Source organism: Herpailurus yagouaroundi, unplaced genomic scaffold (assembly GCF_014898765.1).
Source record: "Herpailurus yagouaroundi ecotype Mexico unplaced genomic scaffold, PumYag 141, whole genome shotgun sequence".
Taxonomy (NCBI): domain Eukaryota; kingdom Metazoa; phylum Chordata; class Mammalia; order Carnivora; family Felidae; genus Herpailurus; species Herpailurus yagouaroundi.
Window position 1 is genome coordinate 29,379,124 of NW_024412396.1, and position 20,257 is coordinate 29,399,380.

The 20,257-nt window shown below is 33.1% G+C and overlaps 1 protein-coding gene across 2 annotated transcripts in view; it reads left to right on the top strand.

Annotated features, from left to right (window-relative positions):
- Positions 1-20,257, top strand: part of GPR137C (G protein-coupled receptor 137C) — a 66,213-nt gene that overhangs the window by 35,642 nt on the left and 10,314 nt on the right. For both annotated transcript variants that reach the window (XM_040477145.1, XM_040477144.1), the window contains exons 2-3: positions 3,024-3,067; positions 4,798-5,026. In XM_040477145.1, coding sequence (XP_040333079.1) covers positions 3,024-3,067; positions 4,798-5,026 — 273 coding nt within the window. The remainder of the gene's footprint in view (positions 1-3,023; positions 3,068-4,797; positions 5,027-20,257) is intronic.

Here is a 20,257-nt window from a genome sequence, read left to right on the forward strand (position 1 = left end):
AAGTGGCATTATTGAAACAAATGGCAAAATCTGAATAAGGCCTGAAGATTAGATAATAGTATTATATAAATATTCAATTGTATGATTTTTGTAATTATATTGTAGTTACGTAAGAGAATTTTATTTTTTAGGGAAGTATACATTGAAGTGCACATTTAGGGTTAAAGGGGCATCACATATACAATTTACTGTCAAATGATTTTTTTAAATCATATTAAAACATGTTCATATAGGGGCGCCTGGGTGGCTCAGTCATTTAAGCATCCGACTTCGGCTCAGGTCATGGTCTCATGGTTCATGAGTTCGAGCTCTGCATCAGGCTCTAGGCTGACAGCTCAGACCCTGGTGCCTCCTTCAGATTCCATGTCTCTCTCTCTCTGTGTGTGTCCCTCCCCTGCTCAGGCTCAGACTCTCTCTCAAAAATAAACATTAAAAAAAAATTTTAAAACATGTTCATATATAGAACATACTATTTATAGCAGCATTATTCACAATATGCAAAAGGTGGAAGCTACTCAAGTGTTCATTGATGGATGAATGGATGAACAAAATGTGGTATATACATACAAGAGAATCTTATTCAACCTTAAAGGAAAAGGAAATTGTGACACACTTTACAACATGAGTAAACCTTGAAGACATTATGCTAAAGTGATATAAGCCAATCACAAAACAACAAATGTTGTATTATTCCCCTTATATGAGGTTCCTAGAGCAGTCAAATTCGCAGAGACAGAAAATAGAATGGTGGTTGCCAGGTACTGGAGGAGGGAAAATGAGGAGTTGTTTTTTAATGAATACAAAATTTTAGTTTGGGAGGATGAAAAAGTTCTGGAGATGGATGATGGCAATGGTTTGCACAGCAATGTGAATGTACTTAATGCAGTTGAACTGTACACTTAAAAATCAAATGGTGATGGGAATGCAAGCTGGTGCAGCCACTCTGGAAAACAGTATGGAGGTTCCTCAAAAAACTAAAAATAGAACTACCCTACGACCCAGCAATTGCACTACTAGGCATTTATCCATGGGATACAGGTGTGCTATTTCGAAGGGACACATGCACCCCCATGTTTATAGTAGCACTATCAACAATAGCCAAAGTATGGAAAGAGCCTAAATGGATGAATGGATAAAGAAGATGTGGTGTATATAGACAATGGAGTATTACTCGGCAATCAAAAAGAATGAAATCTTGCCATCTGCAACTACGTGGATGGACCCGGAGGGTATTATGCTAAGTGAAATTAGTCAGTCAGAGAAAGACGAATATCATATGACTTCACTCATATGAGGACTTTAAGAGACAAAACAGATGAACATAAGGGAAGGGAAACAAAAATAATATAAAAACGGGGAGGGGGACAAAACAGAAAAGACTCATAAATATGGAGAACAAACTGAGGGTCACTGGAGGGGTTATGGGAGGGGGGATGGGCTAAATGGGTAAAGGGCACTAAGGAATCTACTCCTGAAATCATTGTTGTACTATATGCTAACTAATTTCGATGTAAATTTTAAAAAATAAATAAAAAATCAAATGATGAGTTTTGTGTTATATATATTTGTAAAAATAATCAAAATTATATGTAGACAGCTGAGAAGAAAAGGAAATGTAGTAAAATGAACACTTATCTTCTAAAGATAAGAGTAAAGAATAGAAGCAGAGAGACCAATTAAAAAGCTGTTGTAATATGTACCTCAGTAGTGGAGACAGAGAAAATGGGTACATCTGAGAATGATTTAAGTGGTATGATTTGGACTCCTGTATCACATCTACCTTCTGCTTAACAAAAATACAATGGATATGAGTAGATGCATAGGCTGCTATCTTTAAGCATTTGCCTAACACTCATTTGCTCTTCATAACTTGGCTCTGGCTCAACTTCCTTTGAGAAGTCCTCCCTGACTCTATGCAGTCTTTCCCCTTTCTCCTCACCTCTTACCTCTTCTTGGACTGAATTAGTCTTTCTCCCTTCCTAGATGTTGTGATAGCATCTTTTGCATGGACATCACAATATGTTAAAATAAATGGTTTATCTATTTCTTCAATACACTGAGCTCCTTGAGAGCAGAAACAGTTACTATATTTATGAACCACAGCACCTTTCAAAATGTGTGCTCAATAAATGCTTGAATGAATGTAATGTTATTGAGTACATATACTGTTTTTGTTTATAATGCTTTATGCTTGCCTCTTTCCTTCCATGCCCCCAAAGTTCATACCCTATTTCAATAGTCTTATAACTAGTCTTTCTACTTAAGTACATAATTTCTCTAAAGTAGTCTGTGCATTGATGCCATATTAATGAAATTTCATATTTTGCAGCATCTACATAAAAAAACTTCAGTATCTTCCCATTATCTAAATAAAGGTCAAATTCATCAGTGAGAAATTAAGACCTTCTGCACTATGCTCTCAGAATTTACCATGTTCATTTCAAATTCTACTTACCTACCTACTTAATTTTATTCAACAAGTATTTGAGAACCTGCCCTTTGCAAGGCTTTGTGAAAGAAGGAAGTTTACTAAGTATGATATATGCTCATTCTCTTTGTGTTCATTTTTTGGTCCCTTGTTTCCTTTTGCTACTTCATTTCATCTTAGGGGAAAAAAAATCTTTGGAAAATATTCAGTCATATTCATATTTAAGTAAGTAGTTCCATTTTAAGACAAAATGTGAGTAATATAATGAAGTTTAGAAAAGGTGGCAAGCTATCCAGCACAATGTCTGGCTCACAATAAAAGTTCAATAAATGTTTAAACTGAGTTCATTCTGTTTAAAATTTTAAAGATAGAAATTTAAATTTGGGACAAAGAAAATTATTACTGTTTTAAGTCTTTGGAAACCTGCTTGTTTTTGCTTCATGGTAGTTCAAATGTTAACATTTGAGTTTATTTAACTATTATTTTTTGTAACATATTATTATTTGTAGTTTATCACTTTGAAACACAAAGTCAAAACAAATTTAAGAATACTGTATTACACATTTTCAAAAACCTTTCTATACTCTTTTTATAGGTTATATGTAAAGTCAGATGTGCCACTGAACTTGACAAACACAAGTAAGTTTCGTGAGTAGCAAGATCTAATTTTTTTCACAATAGACTTCTCAAAGTAGAAGGTCATGGTAGTTGAGGGTGCTGTAGCAGTTTTATAGGAAGTCCAGTGGTTAGATTAGCACATCAGAAGTGAATTGCAGATTCTACAGTTCTCCCCTCAGCCATATTGCTGCCTAACACCTGTTTTTGCTGTTCTGCTACTGTCATGCTTTAGATGTCAGATATAGTTTCATAGGGCCTACACATATTAAAGTTAGATTATACTTTTTGGGGCAAGCGTGTGTAGTATAGTTCCATGAAATAAGGAATGTTTTGGTATTGATTAATGTCAAAAATGAGAGTGCTAAACTGGGGAGTTAGGAGACGTGGGTTTCAGACCAATTCTCCCGCTAATTCATTGGCTATTCAACTCATTTAACCTCTATATTTTGGCTTCCTAAACTATTACAATCCTCTGGACATAGGGACAATTTCAAGGTCCATTTTGGGTTTCAAGTTAATATTATTATTTTTATTATTTAATCTGAGATAATATTAAGATCTAAACTTCTCAAACTAAAATTTTTGTACTTTGTACACTTAACAAAGGATTGCTTGTGACAGATTACACATTACCTTCAATTAACCTCTTTTAAACTATTTCCAAAGGCAGACAACATTTTATGATTCCCAGTGTTGAAAATGATCCAAAATAAAAGATATTAGGATGCTGAATAAATTTCTGGCTCATCTTAATTTGGGTTATAAATGTATTTGAACTGGGATTACTTTCATATAGAGAGCTGTCACAGCTACTTAATACAGGTAGCCATACCTTACATGAAGAGTTTTTATGTGGTGGTCTAATTTTTCTTTGCGAGATATAGGTGAGCATTTCTTTTTCTTTTTTTAAAGTTTATTTTTGAGAGAGAGAGAGCACAAGCAGGGGAAGGGCAGAAAGAGAGGGAGACAGAATCTGAAGCAGGCTCCAGGCTCTGAGCCATCAGCACAGAGCCCGACGCGGCGCTCAAACTCATGAATGGCAAGATTATGACCTGAGCTGAAGTCAGATGCCTAACCCACTGAGCCCAGGCACCCCAAGGATACAGTTGAGCATTTCATTCTCAGAGTTCCTCTGTATGCATAGTAAATATGCAACTTTATAAGAAGCCAAGGTATTGAAATGCCACATATACTGTCCCTATGTTCTTCTTTAGCCATGTTTGAAAATGATGTTTGCTATGGATAATCAGAAGCTCATAAGAATTGAACATTATTTAAAGCACATTTCCCTCAACCTCTTAAAATTAATATTAGTGATCAATTTACATTTAGATAGAGTGTATTAACTTTCCAGGCAAATTATAAAAACCTGGTAATTCCTAGAATGAAAAGGTCAATGAAAATATGGTTAGTAGTTATAAAAATGAAAAAAGCAGGATTCCTTGAATTAGTGTGAAAATAATCTTATATTATTCTTCCTGGTAGAGGCAACTGAATTCAAGTCAACGTGACATTATTTTTAAGTTAATGTTTTAAAATCTAATGCCATTTTTAAAAGATTTAGATACTAATTTTATAATAGCAAAGATATCTCAAGTAACTCTGAGTGATTATTTAATTTGTATTTAATTAAATCATAAGGATTTTATACTGAAGGAGTTATTGTACCTAAAATAACACAACTAACTCAGAATTAAATCTAATCTCTCATTAGTATATAGATATCTAATAAATTTATTTTTTCCTTTCAGAATTCTGTTGCATTTGGGCTTCATATTGGCAAGCCTTCTTTTTTTAGTGGTGAACTTGACTTGTGCAGTGCTAGTCCATGGAGATGTCCCAGAAAATCAATTGAAGTGGACGGTGTTTGTTCGAGCATTAATTAATGATAGCCTGTTTATTCTTTGTGCCATCTCTTTAGTTAGTTACATATGCAAAATTACAAAAATGTCATCAGCAAATGTCTACCTCGAATCAAAGGTAAGTATGTTTCTTAAATTTATGCTTGAAAATATAACTTCAAATCCTCATCCTATGAAGCATGTTTTAATGGAAAGCCTATGTTTGTTTGTTTTTTTTAAGAGTATTCTGAATGTAAGGTACATTTTTGAGCTTGAAAGAATGGTCACAAGATATTAAAGTGCATTCATAACTTGGCCCTTACTAAATAACAATTTTTTAAAAAGTTTACATTGAGCATACTATATTTTCTGTGACTTATACCCTCTACATTGTAGGATAAACGAAATAGACCAGAATTTACATGAATGTATGACAAATGGTCTAATATATAAAGCCACATTAACAATTTAAGATTTCATCAGTAAGGGTGGCAGTATTGCCATTAAACAGTTTACCAGATTATGTCTGCATACACTTGAGTTAGCAATGTTAAGATGCTATACTTCTAAACTGGTGTTTATTTGCGTATAAAGATTTAGAAAATGTTACTTCACCCCATAATGTGAAGACCCTATGATTTTGAAACAGCTAATCATGTAATTAAATTTATAAATGCTTTGCTTCTGCCTTTCCTTATACTTTTTGTTTGGATCAGCAAACAGAAGCCAAATGCTAACCTATTAACAAAGAACTATAAAAGTTTCTACCACTAATCGACAGCGTGGTTGAGCAGTGAATCAGTCATCACAGTGTATATTTGATACTGGATGTGAGGGTATAGATGTGTGGATTTAGGGGTATGGTTTACACATACACACAAGCCTGTTTTAATTAGGCATCATTACCTGTTCACTGAAGATAAGCAAGATAGTGTCTTTAACAGAAGAGTTCTCTGAAATATACTTAGATTTCTATATTGTTGTTATCCATTATATAATCCTAGTAAGTTAAGGTGCTTTAATTCAATGTATCAACTTGTCCTTTAAATTTAGGTACAGACTTTAATTTTACTTTTTAAACATGTATCAGAATGCAGGATAAAAATAAAAATATATGCAAAGAGAGAGAGAGACTTTCAAAAGTATTAATCTTACCTAGGAAACTATTGTATCAATTAAAGGTTTAATTGTATGAAAGGTTAGCTCAGAAATTTAAATGTTTTAGCTCATTCTAGCTTCAGTTTAAGTGTTAAAAATAGTACTGTCACTGTTACAGTACATAATCTTTTGGTGTAGCAACAGCATCTTCACTTAATGTAATAACATCACCATAACATTCAGACCTGTGCTTGTCTAGCGATAAAGCATAAATAGATTTGGTTGAACTTACATGGCTTCTTTTCTGGATATTTCACAACTTCTCAAGTTTGGTTTTACTTGCTTTGAAATAAATGTTTCTGTGACTATAAGTAAAGTTGCCAATCTAAGAAGAAAAGCTCATCTGATAACTTCTCCAGAATTATTTCAAACATCCCCTAACTATGATATGAAAGGTATTCATTTTTTTATTATTATTTTAGAAGTTTTACATTTAACAGGCGCATAGATTCAGAATTCTCTAAGAACATTACAGAGGGAAATGCTTAAATACATAACTTTAAAGGTAAACATAATAGATCTTTTGTATTACATTGTACTGTTACATAGTTCTTGGTCTTCCTAAGTTGATTATAAACTTATTTATTCAAAGAGTACAGCCTCTTGCTTTCACATTCTCCTTGTAAATCACTAGGCTCATTTTTATTTTTTGATTTCTGGACAGTAATGGCCGTTTCTTTTATTTAGTCCACAAATATCAGCTAAGCATCTGCCTCTTCCCCTTTTAAACTGACCCTGTTTCCTACTATCCCTAAGAACATTTCCTTAAAAGCTCAGACTTGGATCCTTTGTTTTCCTTTTTTTTTTTTTTAATTTTTTTTCAACGTTTTTTATTTATTTTTGGGACAGAGAGAGACAGAGCATGAACGGGCGAGGGGCAGAGAGAGAGGGAGACACAGAATCGGAAACAGGCTCCAGGCTCTGAGCCATCAGCCCAGAGCCCGACGCGGGGCTCGAACTCACGGACCGCGAGATCGTGACATGGCTGAAGTCGGACGCTTAACCGACTGCGCCACCCAGGCGCCCCCTTTGTTTTTCTTTTTATTCTTCCTTCCTTCCTTCCTTTTTCTAAATATTCATTGATAATGATATCTTACATAATTTGTTTCAACAAAATCTTACCTACCTTATTTCTAAATGGCACACAACATTCTTTCCTTATATCTTCAGGCTGTTTCATTTTCCAGGAATGTCTCTCCCCCACCCACTGCTCTATTACTGTTTGTTCTTATCTTACCAAACTTTGAAAGCATAACTCTAATGTTTCTCCTTTTTATGAACTTGATTTGATTCTTTCCCCTTCATCTCCAAAACAAAATTTAATTTTTTTAATGTTTATTTATTTTTGAGAGACAGAGAGAGACAGAGCGTGAACTGGGGAGGGGCAGAGAGAGAGGGACACACAGAATCTGAAGCAGGCTCCAGGCTCTGAGCTGTTGGCACAGAGCCTGACACGGGGCTCGAACCCATGAGCCGTGAGATCATGACCTGAGCTGAAGTCAGATGCTTAACCGACTGAGCCACCCAGGCACCCCTCCAAAGTAAAATTTAGAAATAACTACCTGGATTCTCTTTTTAAAAAAATTTTTAAATTCTTTTAGCAGCTAGAACAATGCTGTGTATTGGTTCTCTTTTTCAAAGTAGCAACTCTAATTGGTTTTTAAATATTAGGTTATTGTCGATTTGAATAGTTTGTTTCTGCTCTTCCAGTTTTTGACTTTCTTACATATTTAAGGTTTTTACTTTGTTCTTTGTCTGTGTTCTTATATAGATACGTGATTTATTATTTTGTAAACTAATAAGATATTTAGAGCAACATGTTTTCTCAAGTACTGCTTTGGCAGCTTTCCATAATCTTGTTATATTGTACGAACACTCTTATTTAACAAAAACAAAGAAAATTTTCTATTTGAGTTTAAGCCATGTCTTCAACATTACATACTTATATATCAATGTGAATTAGATATTGTCTTTACATATAGGTCTTCCTTCAACTTACTTTGATGGAAAGTCTAAAATTCATACATCTATCTTATTCAGGTCCCCTAACTTCCTTAAGAAGTTGCTTGACTGCTTGACTGTGTATGCATTTCAGCCTAAACAATATATAATTTCTGTACTCCAGTTTCTTGAAATAAAGTCTCAACTGTTAAATTTAAAAGCTTAATTGCCAAAAAAAAATGACCTGAAGGATTTCTTGTTTGTTCATCTCCATAGCTATTCTACATTTTATCCTCAACCCAGTCCAGATGTTTTGTACTCAGACTTCATTGTATCATGGATAGAATTGTGTTCTGACCTATACTTTGACCTGTATCAAGAAATATGTAAGAAACATTTATCTTAAAAGTCACTATTGTATAATGTTGAGGATATTATCTATACAGCGTTCCCCAGAAAAGATATTTTTCTCCAGTTCAGTCCCAGGTAAAACAGTATTGATTAAGTCTTTTCCCTCTGGCCACTATGCCATTCAGAGGCAAATCTGTGGTTTACCTCTATATCAATCATAGGACCTTATGATATCCACTTTGGTTCTGGCTCTACCTCTAGTTTTATTTTACTTTCTTATTCCCCCACCACCACCAGACACACATTCTTATATATTTTTTATTTTGTTTGTATCTCTGTAACTACTTCAAATTCTCTTTGTAATGAGGGTGGTATAAATAAATAAATTAACATAAAAATGGCATTGGATATACTGTTGGATATGTTTGTATCTCTGTTTTCAGATATATCAATTTTTAATTAATTTGGAAAGGCCTTTCTGAGAGACAACATATCATAGTGATTAAGAGCTAGAAACCTGATTGGGCACCTGGGTGGCTCCGTTGGTGGTACATCTGACTTTTGATTTACCTCAGGTAACGATCCCAGGGCTCTGGGATTCAGCCCCACGCGGAGCCTTATTTGGGTAGGTCTCTGCACTGAGGGTGGAGCCTGCTTAAGATTCTCTCCCTCTCCCTTTACCCCTCCCCTGCTCACACTCTTTCTCTCTCTTAAAGAGAGAGAGAGAGAGAGAGAGAGAGAGAGAGAGCTGGAAACCTGAGATCAAAGAGATAAGGCAATAAATCCCATCTCTTCTGTTACTGGCCATATGGCATTGGACAAGTAACAGTATCTCTAAGTTTCATTCAGCTGATCTGTAAAATGAAAATAATGATAGTGTTGATCTTATAGGTTGTTATGAAGATAAGAGTAGTACCTTCTAAGGTGGTTATAAGGATTAAATGAAATTTCATATAAAGTACTTAATATAATGCCTAGCACTTGGGAAGTGCTTGTGAATGTTAGCTATTATGATCCTAACATGTACTAAAGGATGGTAACGTAACTTGAAAAAGTTCTTGAATACCTGAAATAGTTGGCAAAATTTATCTGGAGAGGGGTGCTATACATGTAATCAGATTCTCAAAAGGAACATTGATCCAAAAAAAAAGAATAAGAATCACTGAAAAACTGAGTTTCTCTTTTAAATACTTTAATTTTACTTGACTCCACTTTCTTTATGTACCATTTCGCATGGATTTCAATAAGGGTTGAAGTCTCTTAATAGGTGACATTTCATCTAATATTTAACTAACTTTTCTTTAAAATCTCTAGAACAAATATTACTGAAATTATGTAATGGCATTTTTAATCATAGGAATTTTTGTTCTCTGATCTACTGTAACTTTTATTACAATTTCAATTTTCTCTTATTTGCATGCTCATGATAGACAATGCTTTTAACTTTTTATCTATTGCTAACATTTCAAGTGTGTCTCATTAACTTGGACAAAATATAGAATTATTTTGATTGTTTTTTTACAAACCTTTTCTACGATAAACAAACAGTTTGTATTTATTGACATGATTGCATGTTACTATTGGTCTATTTCTCCCATTAAGTTTTTTTTATTGCTGTTTGCCTTGACTTCATTTGTATGATTTCTGTGGTATATTTGAATTTATTTATTTTTTCTCAAAATTACACATAACTATTAACATTAAAATGCATACTGATAAAATTATTTTTATTCTAATATTCCTTCCAACTTCAGAAAAAAATAATATTTATAACAATATAAGAACATAATGGACAAAATAACTTATCTACACAAAAAGATTTAAGCCAATGTAGATGCTTAGTCCCTGTAATGACAGGTTGGGATTATCTGTATAAGAGAACACTCAAAGGCAGGGTGGGAATAAAAGTTAAGCTATTAGGTTTATATCTCTGGTCAGGGACATGCACAATTTTATATCTGATAAAAGTGTAAAGGGAATAATTGTCTGATACTTAAGATCAGCTTGTCTCCTAGCCCAGTGGGCCATGTGCAAATAATGCATTCTCTCTCTCTCTCTCTCTGCCTCTCTCTCTCTCCTGAATTCCTAACAGTTTTAATTATTATGTAAACCTTTCTGTCCAATGTTCACTTAACCTTTTATCCATATTAATTTAATGTATTAAAATGGAAAACAGCATCAGCATCTTACAGAGACACAGTAACATTCAATTAGACTGATTTTTTTTTTTGAGAGAAAGAGATAGAGAGCAAGTGGGGGAGGGGCAGAGAGAGAGAGAGAGAGAGAGAATCCCAAACAGCCTCCGCACTATCAACACAGAGCCCAATGTGGGGCTGGAACTCATGAACAATGAGCTCATGACCTGAGCTGAAGTCAAGAGTCAGACACTCAACCAACTGAGCCACCCAGACTGATATTTCTGATCTTTCATGCAGACTAGCTGATCCTACAAGACCAAAGCAGTGATTTATGGTAATTTAAGCTATAATTAAAGAAATAGACTAAAATACTATCAGTGTCTTTTTCCATCACCCTAAAATATTATGTAACCAGACTTTGGGAGGATGATGGGTAGAGAAATAGAGACTGCACCTTCCTCTGTAATAGGTATGATTGCCATCTTCCCAATACTTTGCTATAATTTCTCTCTTGAATTATGAGGATTTACTCCATCCATCTTAAGCTGTGGCACTTGGCTGCCTTTGTTACTCCAGTTCTTATACCCCAAGTCTTATTTCCTCTTCTGTTGCTGAGCAGACCCACCACACACTTGTCACATTTTTAAAAATCCATAGGAGTCAGAGATCTAATTTCATTGTCTTGGAAGCATGAACCTTTTTGAACCTGTTTAAATTTTATAATTATCAAAATACAGTTGACCCTTGAACAACAGAGGGACTAGAGGCACTGACCCATTACACAATTTAAAATCCACGTATAGGGGCGCCTGGGTGGCGCAGTCGGTTAAGCGTCCGACTTCAGCCAGGTCACGATCTCGCGGTCCGTGAGTTCGAGCCCCGCGTCAGGCTCTGGGCTGATGGCTCAGAGCCTGGAACCTGTTTCTGATTCTGTGTCTCCCTCTCTCTCTACCCCTCCCCCGTTCATGCTCTGTCTCTCTCTGTCCCAAAAATAAATAAAAACGTTGAAAAAAAATTTTTAAAAAAAATAAAAAAATAAAATAAAATCCACGTATAGCTTTGACTCCCCCAAAACGTCTTTTAATGTCTTTGGGGTTTTTGTTAATTGAAGTACAGTTGACACACTGACTCCTCCAAAGTTTAACTACTAATAGCCTACAGTTGACTGAAAGCCTTACCAATAATAGAAACAGTCAATTAACACACACTGTGTATACTGTGTGTATTATATACTGTATTCTTACAGTAAAGTAAGCTAGAGGAAAGAAAATGTTATTAAGTAAATCATAAGAAAGAGAAAACATATTTACAGTACTGTACAGTATTTGTCAAAAAATCTGTGGATAATAGACTCCAACCTATTCAAACAGTTCAGCAGTTCAAACCTGTTGTTCAAGGGTCAACTGTTTATTTTTTAATTTACTAATTGAGACTACTTTTTTTTCTTACTTTTGATCCTTAGTTTGGCATTTTATTCTCAAAATGGAAGTAGCATTTGTGAGATGTTTTCCAAAAATATGTATAGGCTTCTGCTTCTGGTAATGGCTAAGTAGCTTCTATTGGACAAACCTTCCACAGATAGCAATGATAAATTCTGGACAAAATATAAAAAGCACTGAAGGCACTGGAGAGCAACCACTTAGAAGAAGGAAATAACACTGAGTGAGTTTCCTGTTTTTTACAGCTTCTAACCTGAGGGAAGTTCTCATCCACGGGGCAGCCAAAACTAGAAGAGAAAACCTCTGTTTAACTTGCTTGAAGAATCAGAAGGCAAAATTCAAGTAACTACCACAGATGGAAAATGAGTGGGAAATTTCAGGAAGAAGACAGCCAGGTAGAGGAAGCCCCAAATTCTGATGATAAATTCTGCCAAATGTTTATCTGATACCTGAACTGCACGTGAGCAAGGCAGAATTCAAGCAGCACAATTAAGAAGAAAGGAATTGAACTGATATTTCAGTTGCTCTCTATACATGGAAGACAGTTTGGGATTTGAGTCTAACCACATTAGTTTTTGCTTGAAAAATAAAAAAAAGGAAAAGAGAAAAATCAATACTTTTTAGAAGAATATAACAGAATCCAGACTCTCTAAAACATGTCACTCACAAGGGGCAGAGCACAATCCAAGATTACTAGATATATGAAGAAACAGGAAAAATATAAGTCATACTTAAAAGGCAAAAAGTAAAACTCAAAAAGCAATCTTTGGAGGCAATCCGCCCTTCCAGATGATGTAGGTGTTGGCTATATCAGACAAAGATTTTATATTATGTTTAAGTATGTAAAGGAAAATACACTTTGATAAATAAATAGGAAAACTCAAGAGAACTAAAAACTATAAAAAGAATTTCTAGAATTAAAAAATACAATATTTAAATTAAAAAGTCACCAGTTGGGCTTAACAGCAGATTGAAGATGAAAGAAGAAAAAGAAATCAATAAATCAGCAGAAAGTATCCAATTTGAAGCACAGAGTAGAGTAGGGGAAAGATGATAATAAAATGAACAGAATCTCGGGACCTAAGTATGCATAAGTGGAAAAGGAAAAGAGGGAGAAAATTATTTTGGAAAAAATATTTGAAGAAATAATGACTGAAATTTTCCAATTTTTGATGAAAGACATAAATTTACAGCTCAGCAACCCCAATCAGGATAAATATAAAGAAAGTGTCATATAGGTTCATTATAGTCGAAGTACTTAAAACGAAAAATAAAAAGGAAATCTTGAGAGCAGAGAAAAATGACGCATACATAAGGGAACATTGATTTAAATGATCACTCACTTCTCATCAGAAATAAAGGAGTCCAGAAGACATGGAAATGACATAAATGACATCTTCAACATGCTGAAGGAAACATGTTATCAACTCTGAAATCTCTATCCAATTAAAATATTCTTAAAGAATGATGAAGAAATAAAAAATCTTCCAATAGAACTAAGAGGGTTAGTTACCAACAGACCTGCACTACAAGAAATGTTAAGAAAATTCTACAGCCTAAAGGGAAATAAAGTAAACTTGAATTTCATCTCTTCAGGAAGGAATGAAGAACACAAGAAATAGTAAATATTTGGGTAAATATAATTTCTTAATTTCTAAAAAAGAAATATGACTGTGCAAAGCAAAACTTACAATGTGAGGCTTACATATGTAGATAAATAATTCTCTCTATAGTATATATAACAGTGATAGCAACTATAGTATAAAGGACAGGGGATAAATGTACCCATAATGTTGCAAAGTTCTTACATTTTATGTCAAAGTGGTATGATGTTAACTATTAGACCATGGAAGTTAAGGATATATATCATAATCTTTAGAGTAGTGGTTCTCAAACTTTTTGGTCTCAAGACCCGATTAGACCTCTGAGAATTATTGAGGACTCCAATATCTAGTGTTATATCCATCTATATGTACATTATTAGAAATAAAAATTGAGAAATTCTAAAAATATTCATTTCTTAATTCATTTAAAATAACAATAATATATTATCCATTATGTTAACATGAATAACATGTTTTTATGAAAACTAATTGTATTTTCCAAAACAAAAATAAATTAGAAGATCGACATTGTTTTACATTTTGCAGATCTCTTTAATTTCTGACTTAATGGAAGACAGCTGGATTTTCATGTTTGCTTCTGCATTCAATCTGTTGTGATATGTCATTTAGGTTGAAGTATATGAAGAAAATCCATCCTCACACATATATGTAGTTGGAAAATGGAGGAGAATTTTAAAACCTTTTCAGATAATTGTGGATATTCTTCTTTAATACTACACCAAAAATCTGAAGTGGAGGTTTCTTGAAGGTTAGTTGCCATGCAGAATCTAAAACCATATTAGTGAACTTTCTGTACTACTATTGGTCTATCTTACACTTTGAATGATTGTGTAACATCATGCATTGATCATTGGAAGAGAGTGGTCAAGATCTTCAAAATGATGATACATTTCATTGGACAGTATTCAAAATCACATTTATTAATATTGCCTCCAATGTCATCAGAAAAGTGTTTAAGTTTTTAGAAGCTGCCATGCCAGTCTTATCATGGACATAAGAGTTTACAAGTTCTCAAAAATTCTAATTTTCATTAGAAAATTTATATTTCACCATTGACAGTAGTGTCAGATATTTTCTTTGAAGTGACAGGATAATTTCACTTATTTTAAAAATATATATTCCTGGTAACCAAGTATGAATAAGCATTGTTTGTCTTCCATAGTTGTCTGTTGAGTAAAAAATGGTGTTCCATAAAAAAGTCTAGTTTAGCTCACAAGTCAAACAACCACATAAGTGCTTTTCCTCAAGACTACCACTATGCTTCAGTATGCAGCAGAATTGCTTTAAGTGCATGTCTCATATCATAACGCAGAATTTTTTTTAAGTTTCTTTCTTTATTTTTGAGAGAGTGAGAGCATGCATGAGTTGGGGAGGGGCAGTGAGGGAGGAAAGGAGAGAGAATTCCAAGCAGGCTCCACACCATCAAGGCAGAGCCCAACGTGGGGCTTGATCTCACAAACCATGAGATCATGACCTGAGCTGAGATCAAGAGTCAGATGCCTAACCAACTAAGCCATAGGCACCCCTCATCACACAGAATTTTAAATAGACACATACTTTAGGTTGATAATTAATAAATATTTTCATTGCTTCATCAAGGATATTCTTAAGTGACACTGACTTTCTTTTTTAATCAGGAATTCATAGTAGTAAAGAATACAATACAGTTTGGGGCCACTGCCTTGCTTTGTACTAAGGCCCAGAAGTTTTCCCTACCATTGCTTTTGTACCATTAGTGAACATATCAACACAGTTGACCCAGGATAAAAAATCAGAAGAGTTTTCAACACTTTGGATATTTCAGTGCCACTTATGTTTCTTCTCAGACATTGACATAAAAGAATACCTTTCTGGATGTTTAGTTGATGCTCACACTAGATTATTACAAACAAAATTAGTCCTGCTTCATCAAGTTCAATCATTTACAAGACAAAAATAGAAATCTATAGATAAGATATTAAATCTTTGTTTTCAGTTAAATCTTCAAATCAGTTAATTTCTGTACTATTGGAAAATGGCAATGCCATAATTTATTCAGTGGACTTCCCATCTGGCAGGCATTCAGTACTGTCCACTGTGTAAGGCTTTACTGGTTTCTCAGCTACTGTGTGTGCTTTCTCAGCCAGTGCAATATAGTAATATAGCCTGTAAATATTTCAATGGTGTTTTCATTTCTAATTTGGAAAGCTATAAAAACAATTTTTAGTGTTTAAAGTGCTCACTGCATCTGCATTTAAATTTCAATTCCTCTTGCTTTTAATCTCTGGTCTCAAAATGACTCTGCAGCCTAACTTGGGCCTTAATATTATTCAGAAATGTTCTGTCATAGAAGACACAACAAGGTAAATTATTAACGTTTGTAAAGCCTATTGAAAGATACTTTTCATTACATTTTATTTGATAAAACAAAACAAGAAATCAGTTTCATACAGTTCCTTTGAGGTAGTTTCCTTACTTTATTGAGTCAGAGAGTTCTAATCACTTTCCTCTTTCTCAGCATCTTAGAGATAAACAGGGAAGTTGTATGTTACAGACATTTTTTATTGTGGTAAAATATATATAACATAAATTTTACCATTTAATCATTTTTAATTGTATAGTTCAGTGGCATTAAGTACATTCATATTGTTGTACAACCATTGCTATCTATCTCAAGAACATTTCATTATCCCATAGTGAAACTCTGTATCCATTAAAAAAATAATTTCCTATTCCTGAGACAATAATCCATTCTTAAATATTAAAAAAATATGTTTTCATTTTAGAGTAAAATATGATTAATTTTTAATATGAGTTTAATATCAAATTTTAAATTTTTTAAAGTTTTTGAAGAAAGTTCTTAAATATTGTAAAACAAATCTGTCAGGTATACCAATTCTTATTGTATTTCCATGGAGGTACAAGGATTTCAAAATAACTACTTACTGGATAATAATGGAGTTTCAGCAGACATAACCAAAGAAACCTAGTAAGAAGCCAGTAAAAGTAGGAAAACAATCTGAGTTCATCTCTGAAAATGCACATATTTATACCCTAATTCTATTATATCAGGAATTCTGTAAAACACAAGAATATACATGCATACAAAGTGTTGACATCATCCCTTATCATGTAGCCTCTGGAAAACTCTGCTGTACATCCAAAAGAGAATTAGAGTACAATAAGTAAATAACATCTTAGTATTTTTTTTATCATTTTGATTTTGATCTTTAAGGTCCCTGGACCACACTTTAAGAACTGCTACCCTAGAGCAACCACTTAAAGCAAAAACAAAACAAATCAAAAACTGGAAAAGTATAGTTAAAAATCCAATAGATAAGTTAAAATGTAATCCTAAAAAATATTCAATTAACCCAAAAAAACACAGGAAATAATAGAGGAAAAACAAACACCAGCAGCAAAAAACAAGCAGAAGCAAACAGAAAACAAATAGTAAAATGTAAGATTTAAATCCAAACATATCACCAATTATATTAAATGTTAATGGACTAAACATCCCATTAAAACATAGAGATGGTCAAAATGGAACTTTAAATATAAAAAAAAGATATGTCAAAAATAAATAAATGGAAACTATAATATACTATGCATTCAGTAAGCATAAGAAGGCCCTTTAATATCAGATAAGATAAATCTAAAAACTAAGTATTACCAGATATAAAAAGATACCTCTCATCAGGAAACAAAGAATATTAGCAAATATAAGAGGTATATTTCATCAGAAAGACATAAAAATTATAAATGGGTACATGAAGCCAAAAATAGTAGGAAATAAAGCAGAAAAAAAGATTTACCAAACTGGTGAGAAATAAAAGGGGGAATTTGTACAATTATAGTTGGAGATTTTATTGCCCCCCCAACAATTGATAAAACAGTACAAAAAATCTGAACAGCACTACCAACACCCTTGAGCTAATTGACTCTCAGTAACTGGAGGGTACACATTCCTTTCAATTGAGCATGGAAATGGTCATCAAAACAAACCATACAAGGCACCATAATAAAAGTATCAATACTTTCAAAAGAATTGGAATCAAAGAATGTTTTCTAGCATAATGCAATTAAATATCAGTAATGATATGATATCTAAAAAAAATCCAAATATTTAAAAATTATAACATAATTCTGAATAACCCATAAGAAAAGGAAGAAATCACAAGGGAAATTAGAAAACATTTCATATGGAAGGATAACAAAATACAATATATCAAAATCTGTGGGATACTGCTAAAATAGTGCTTGAAGAGAAAAATATATCTTTAAATGCTATATTAGAATGGAAGAAAGATACAAAACTATGGCCTAAGATTTCACCTTAGAAACTATGGGGGAAACTAGGACAAAGTTAAAAAAAAAAAAAAAAGAAGTAAGTCCAAAGCAAGTAGAAGGACTGAAGGACTGAGATAATAAAGATAAGAATAGAAATCAGTGAAACAGAAAATAAACAATAGAAAAATTAAAGCCAAAAGTTAATTCTGTGAATAGATGAACAAATTTTATGTATGGAAACAAGCACAGTGAAGATACAAATTCCCAATATCATGAATGAAAGAGGGAATATCACTGTAGATCTTAACAGGCATTAAAAAAAAATGAAGGAATATTATGAACAGCTTTTTGTGAGTAAATTTGACAACTTAGAGGAAATGGACAGATTGCTTTAAAAATACAGTGTAACAAATTGGTAGAAGATAAAATATTAGTTCTGAATTGCCCTATATTTATTAAAAAAAATTTGATTTGTTATCAGAAATTTCCGTCAAAGAAAACTCTAGGCCCAGATGGTTTCACTGGTTAATTTTATCAAATCTTTAAAGATAAATTAATACCAATATTAAACTCTTTTGAAAATATAAAAGGAAAGAACTCTTTCCAACATATTTTATAAGGACAGCATTACTGTTTTACCAAACTTGACAAAGATATTACAAAGCACATAAAAGCTACAATACTTAAAGACTCAGAATCTAAGCAATATGTAAAAAGGAAAAGATATTATAACCAAGAAGAGTTTATCCCAGGAATGCAACATTGGTTTCACATTGAAAATCAAATCAGTTTAATTCACTCATTAGGATAACAAAGGGAAAAAAATAAATATGTAATAATTTGAATAGATGTAGAAAAAACATTTCATAAAATTCAGCACCCTCCATGACTTAAAAAAACATGGAACTCTCAGCTAATAGGGTATACAAGAAATAATCCTCTATCTGATAAAAAGCATCTATAAAAAACCTTCCATCCATATCATACTTAAAGTATTGTTTTGCCCCTAGGATTGGAAACAAAGAAAGAATGCCCATTCTCACCATTTCTATTCAATAGTCCAAGAAAACAAGAAACAAAAAGTATAAAATTGGAAATAAAAAAGTAAAACTGTACTTAACAGAATTGCTTTTGTAGAGCATCTTAAAGAGTCTGCTAAATAACTACTAGAATTCATGAGTGAATTTAGCAAAGTTCTCAGGATACAAGGTCAAAATGCAAAATTATTGTGTTTTTATATATACCAAGAGCAGTCAATTGGAAGATAAAATTCAAATCACATTTATGTTAGCATCAAAAAACAAAATACTTAGAAACAAAATTTCCAAGGCACCTGGGTGGCTTAGTTGGTTAAGCATCTAACTTTTGATTTCTGCTCAGGTCATGATCTCATGGTTCATGAGATTGAGCACTGCATCAGGCTCTATGCCAACAGCATGGAGCCTGCTTGAGTTTCTCTCTCTCCTTTTCTCTCTGCCCCTCCCCCGCTCACACTCATGTTCTCTCTCAAAATAAATAAATAAACTTAAAAAAAAAAGAAATTTTCCAAAAAAAACCAAGCAATATCTCTGTACTTAAAACTACAAAATATTACTGAGAGAAATTAAAGAAGACTATAAATCAATGAAGACTATTGTTCATGGATTAGAAGATGCAGTATTGTTAAGATGGCAATTCTTCCCAAAATGATTTACAGATTCAAAGCGTTCCTAATCATAATTCTACAATGTGGTTTTTAAAAATAGAATTTGGCAATTTTATTCTAAAACTTATATGGAAACGCACAGGACCTAAAAATACATTTAAAATGGTGCATTCTAATAAAACTTTGTACTATGATGAAAGTATTCTATACCTGCATTGTTCAGTATGGTAGCTAGCCATATGTGACTATTGAGCACTTGAAAAGTAGCTATTGTGACAGAGGATCTGATCATTTAATTTAATTTAATTTAATTTAATTTAATTTAATTTAAGTGTAAATAACCAAATGTGGCTAATCGCTATTGTATTGAACAATGCAGAAAGAAACACTGAAAAAGCAGGGGACTTACACTACATGGCTTTGAAATTTAGGATACAGCTACAATAATTAAAACACTGTGCTACTGGCATAAAAGAGGCAAACAGATCAATGGAACAGAATAGAAAGCCTAGAAATCAATCCACACATATAAGGTCGTTTGATTTTTGACCAAGGTGCTAAAGCAATCCAAACGGAAAAGGAAACCTTTTTAACTAATGAGGTTGGAAAAACTGGATATCCATATGAAACAAAATGAAGCCCAACTCCATCTCATACTATACGCACATAAAAATATTTCAAAATGGATGATAGACCTAAATGTAAATGAAAAAATTCTAAAACTTCTGAGAATAAACACCAAAAAGTATCTTTACAACTTGGGCATAGGCAACGATTTCTTAGGTCATAGAGTAATCAGAAGGA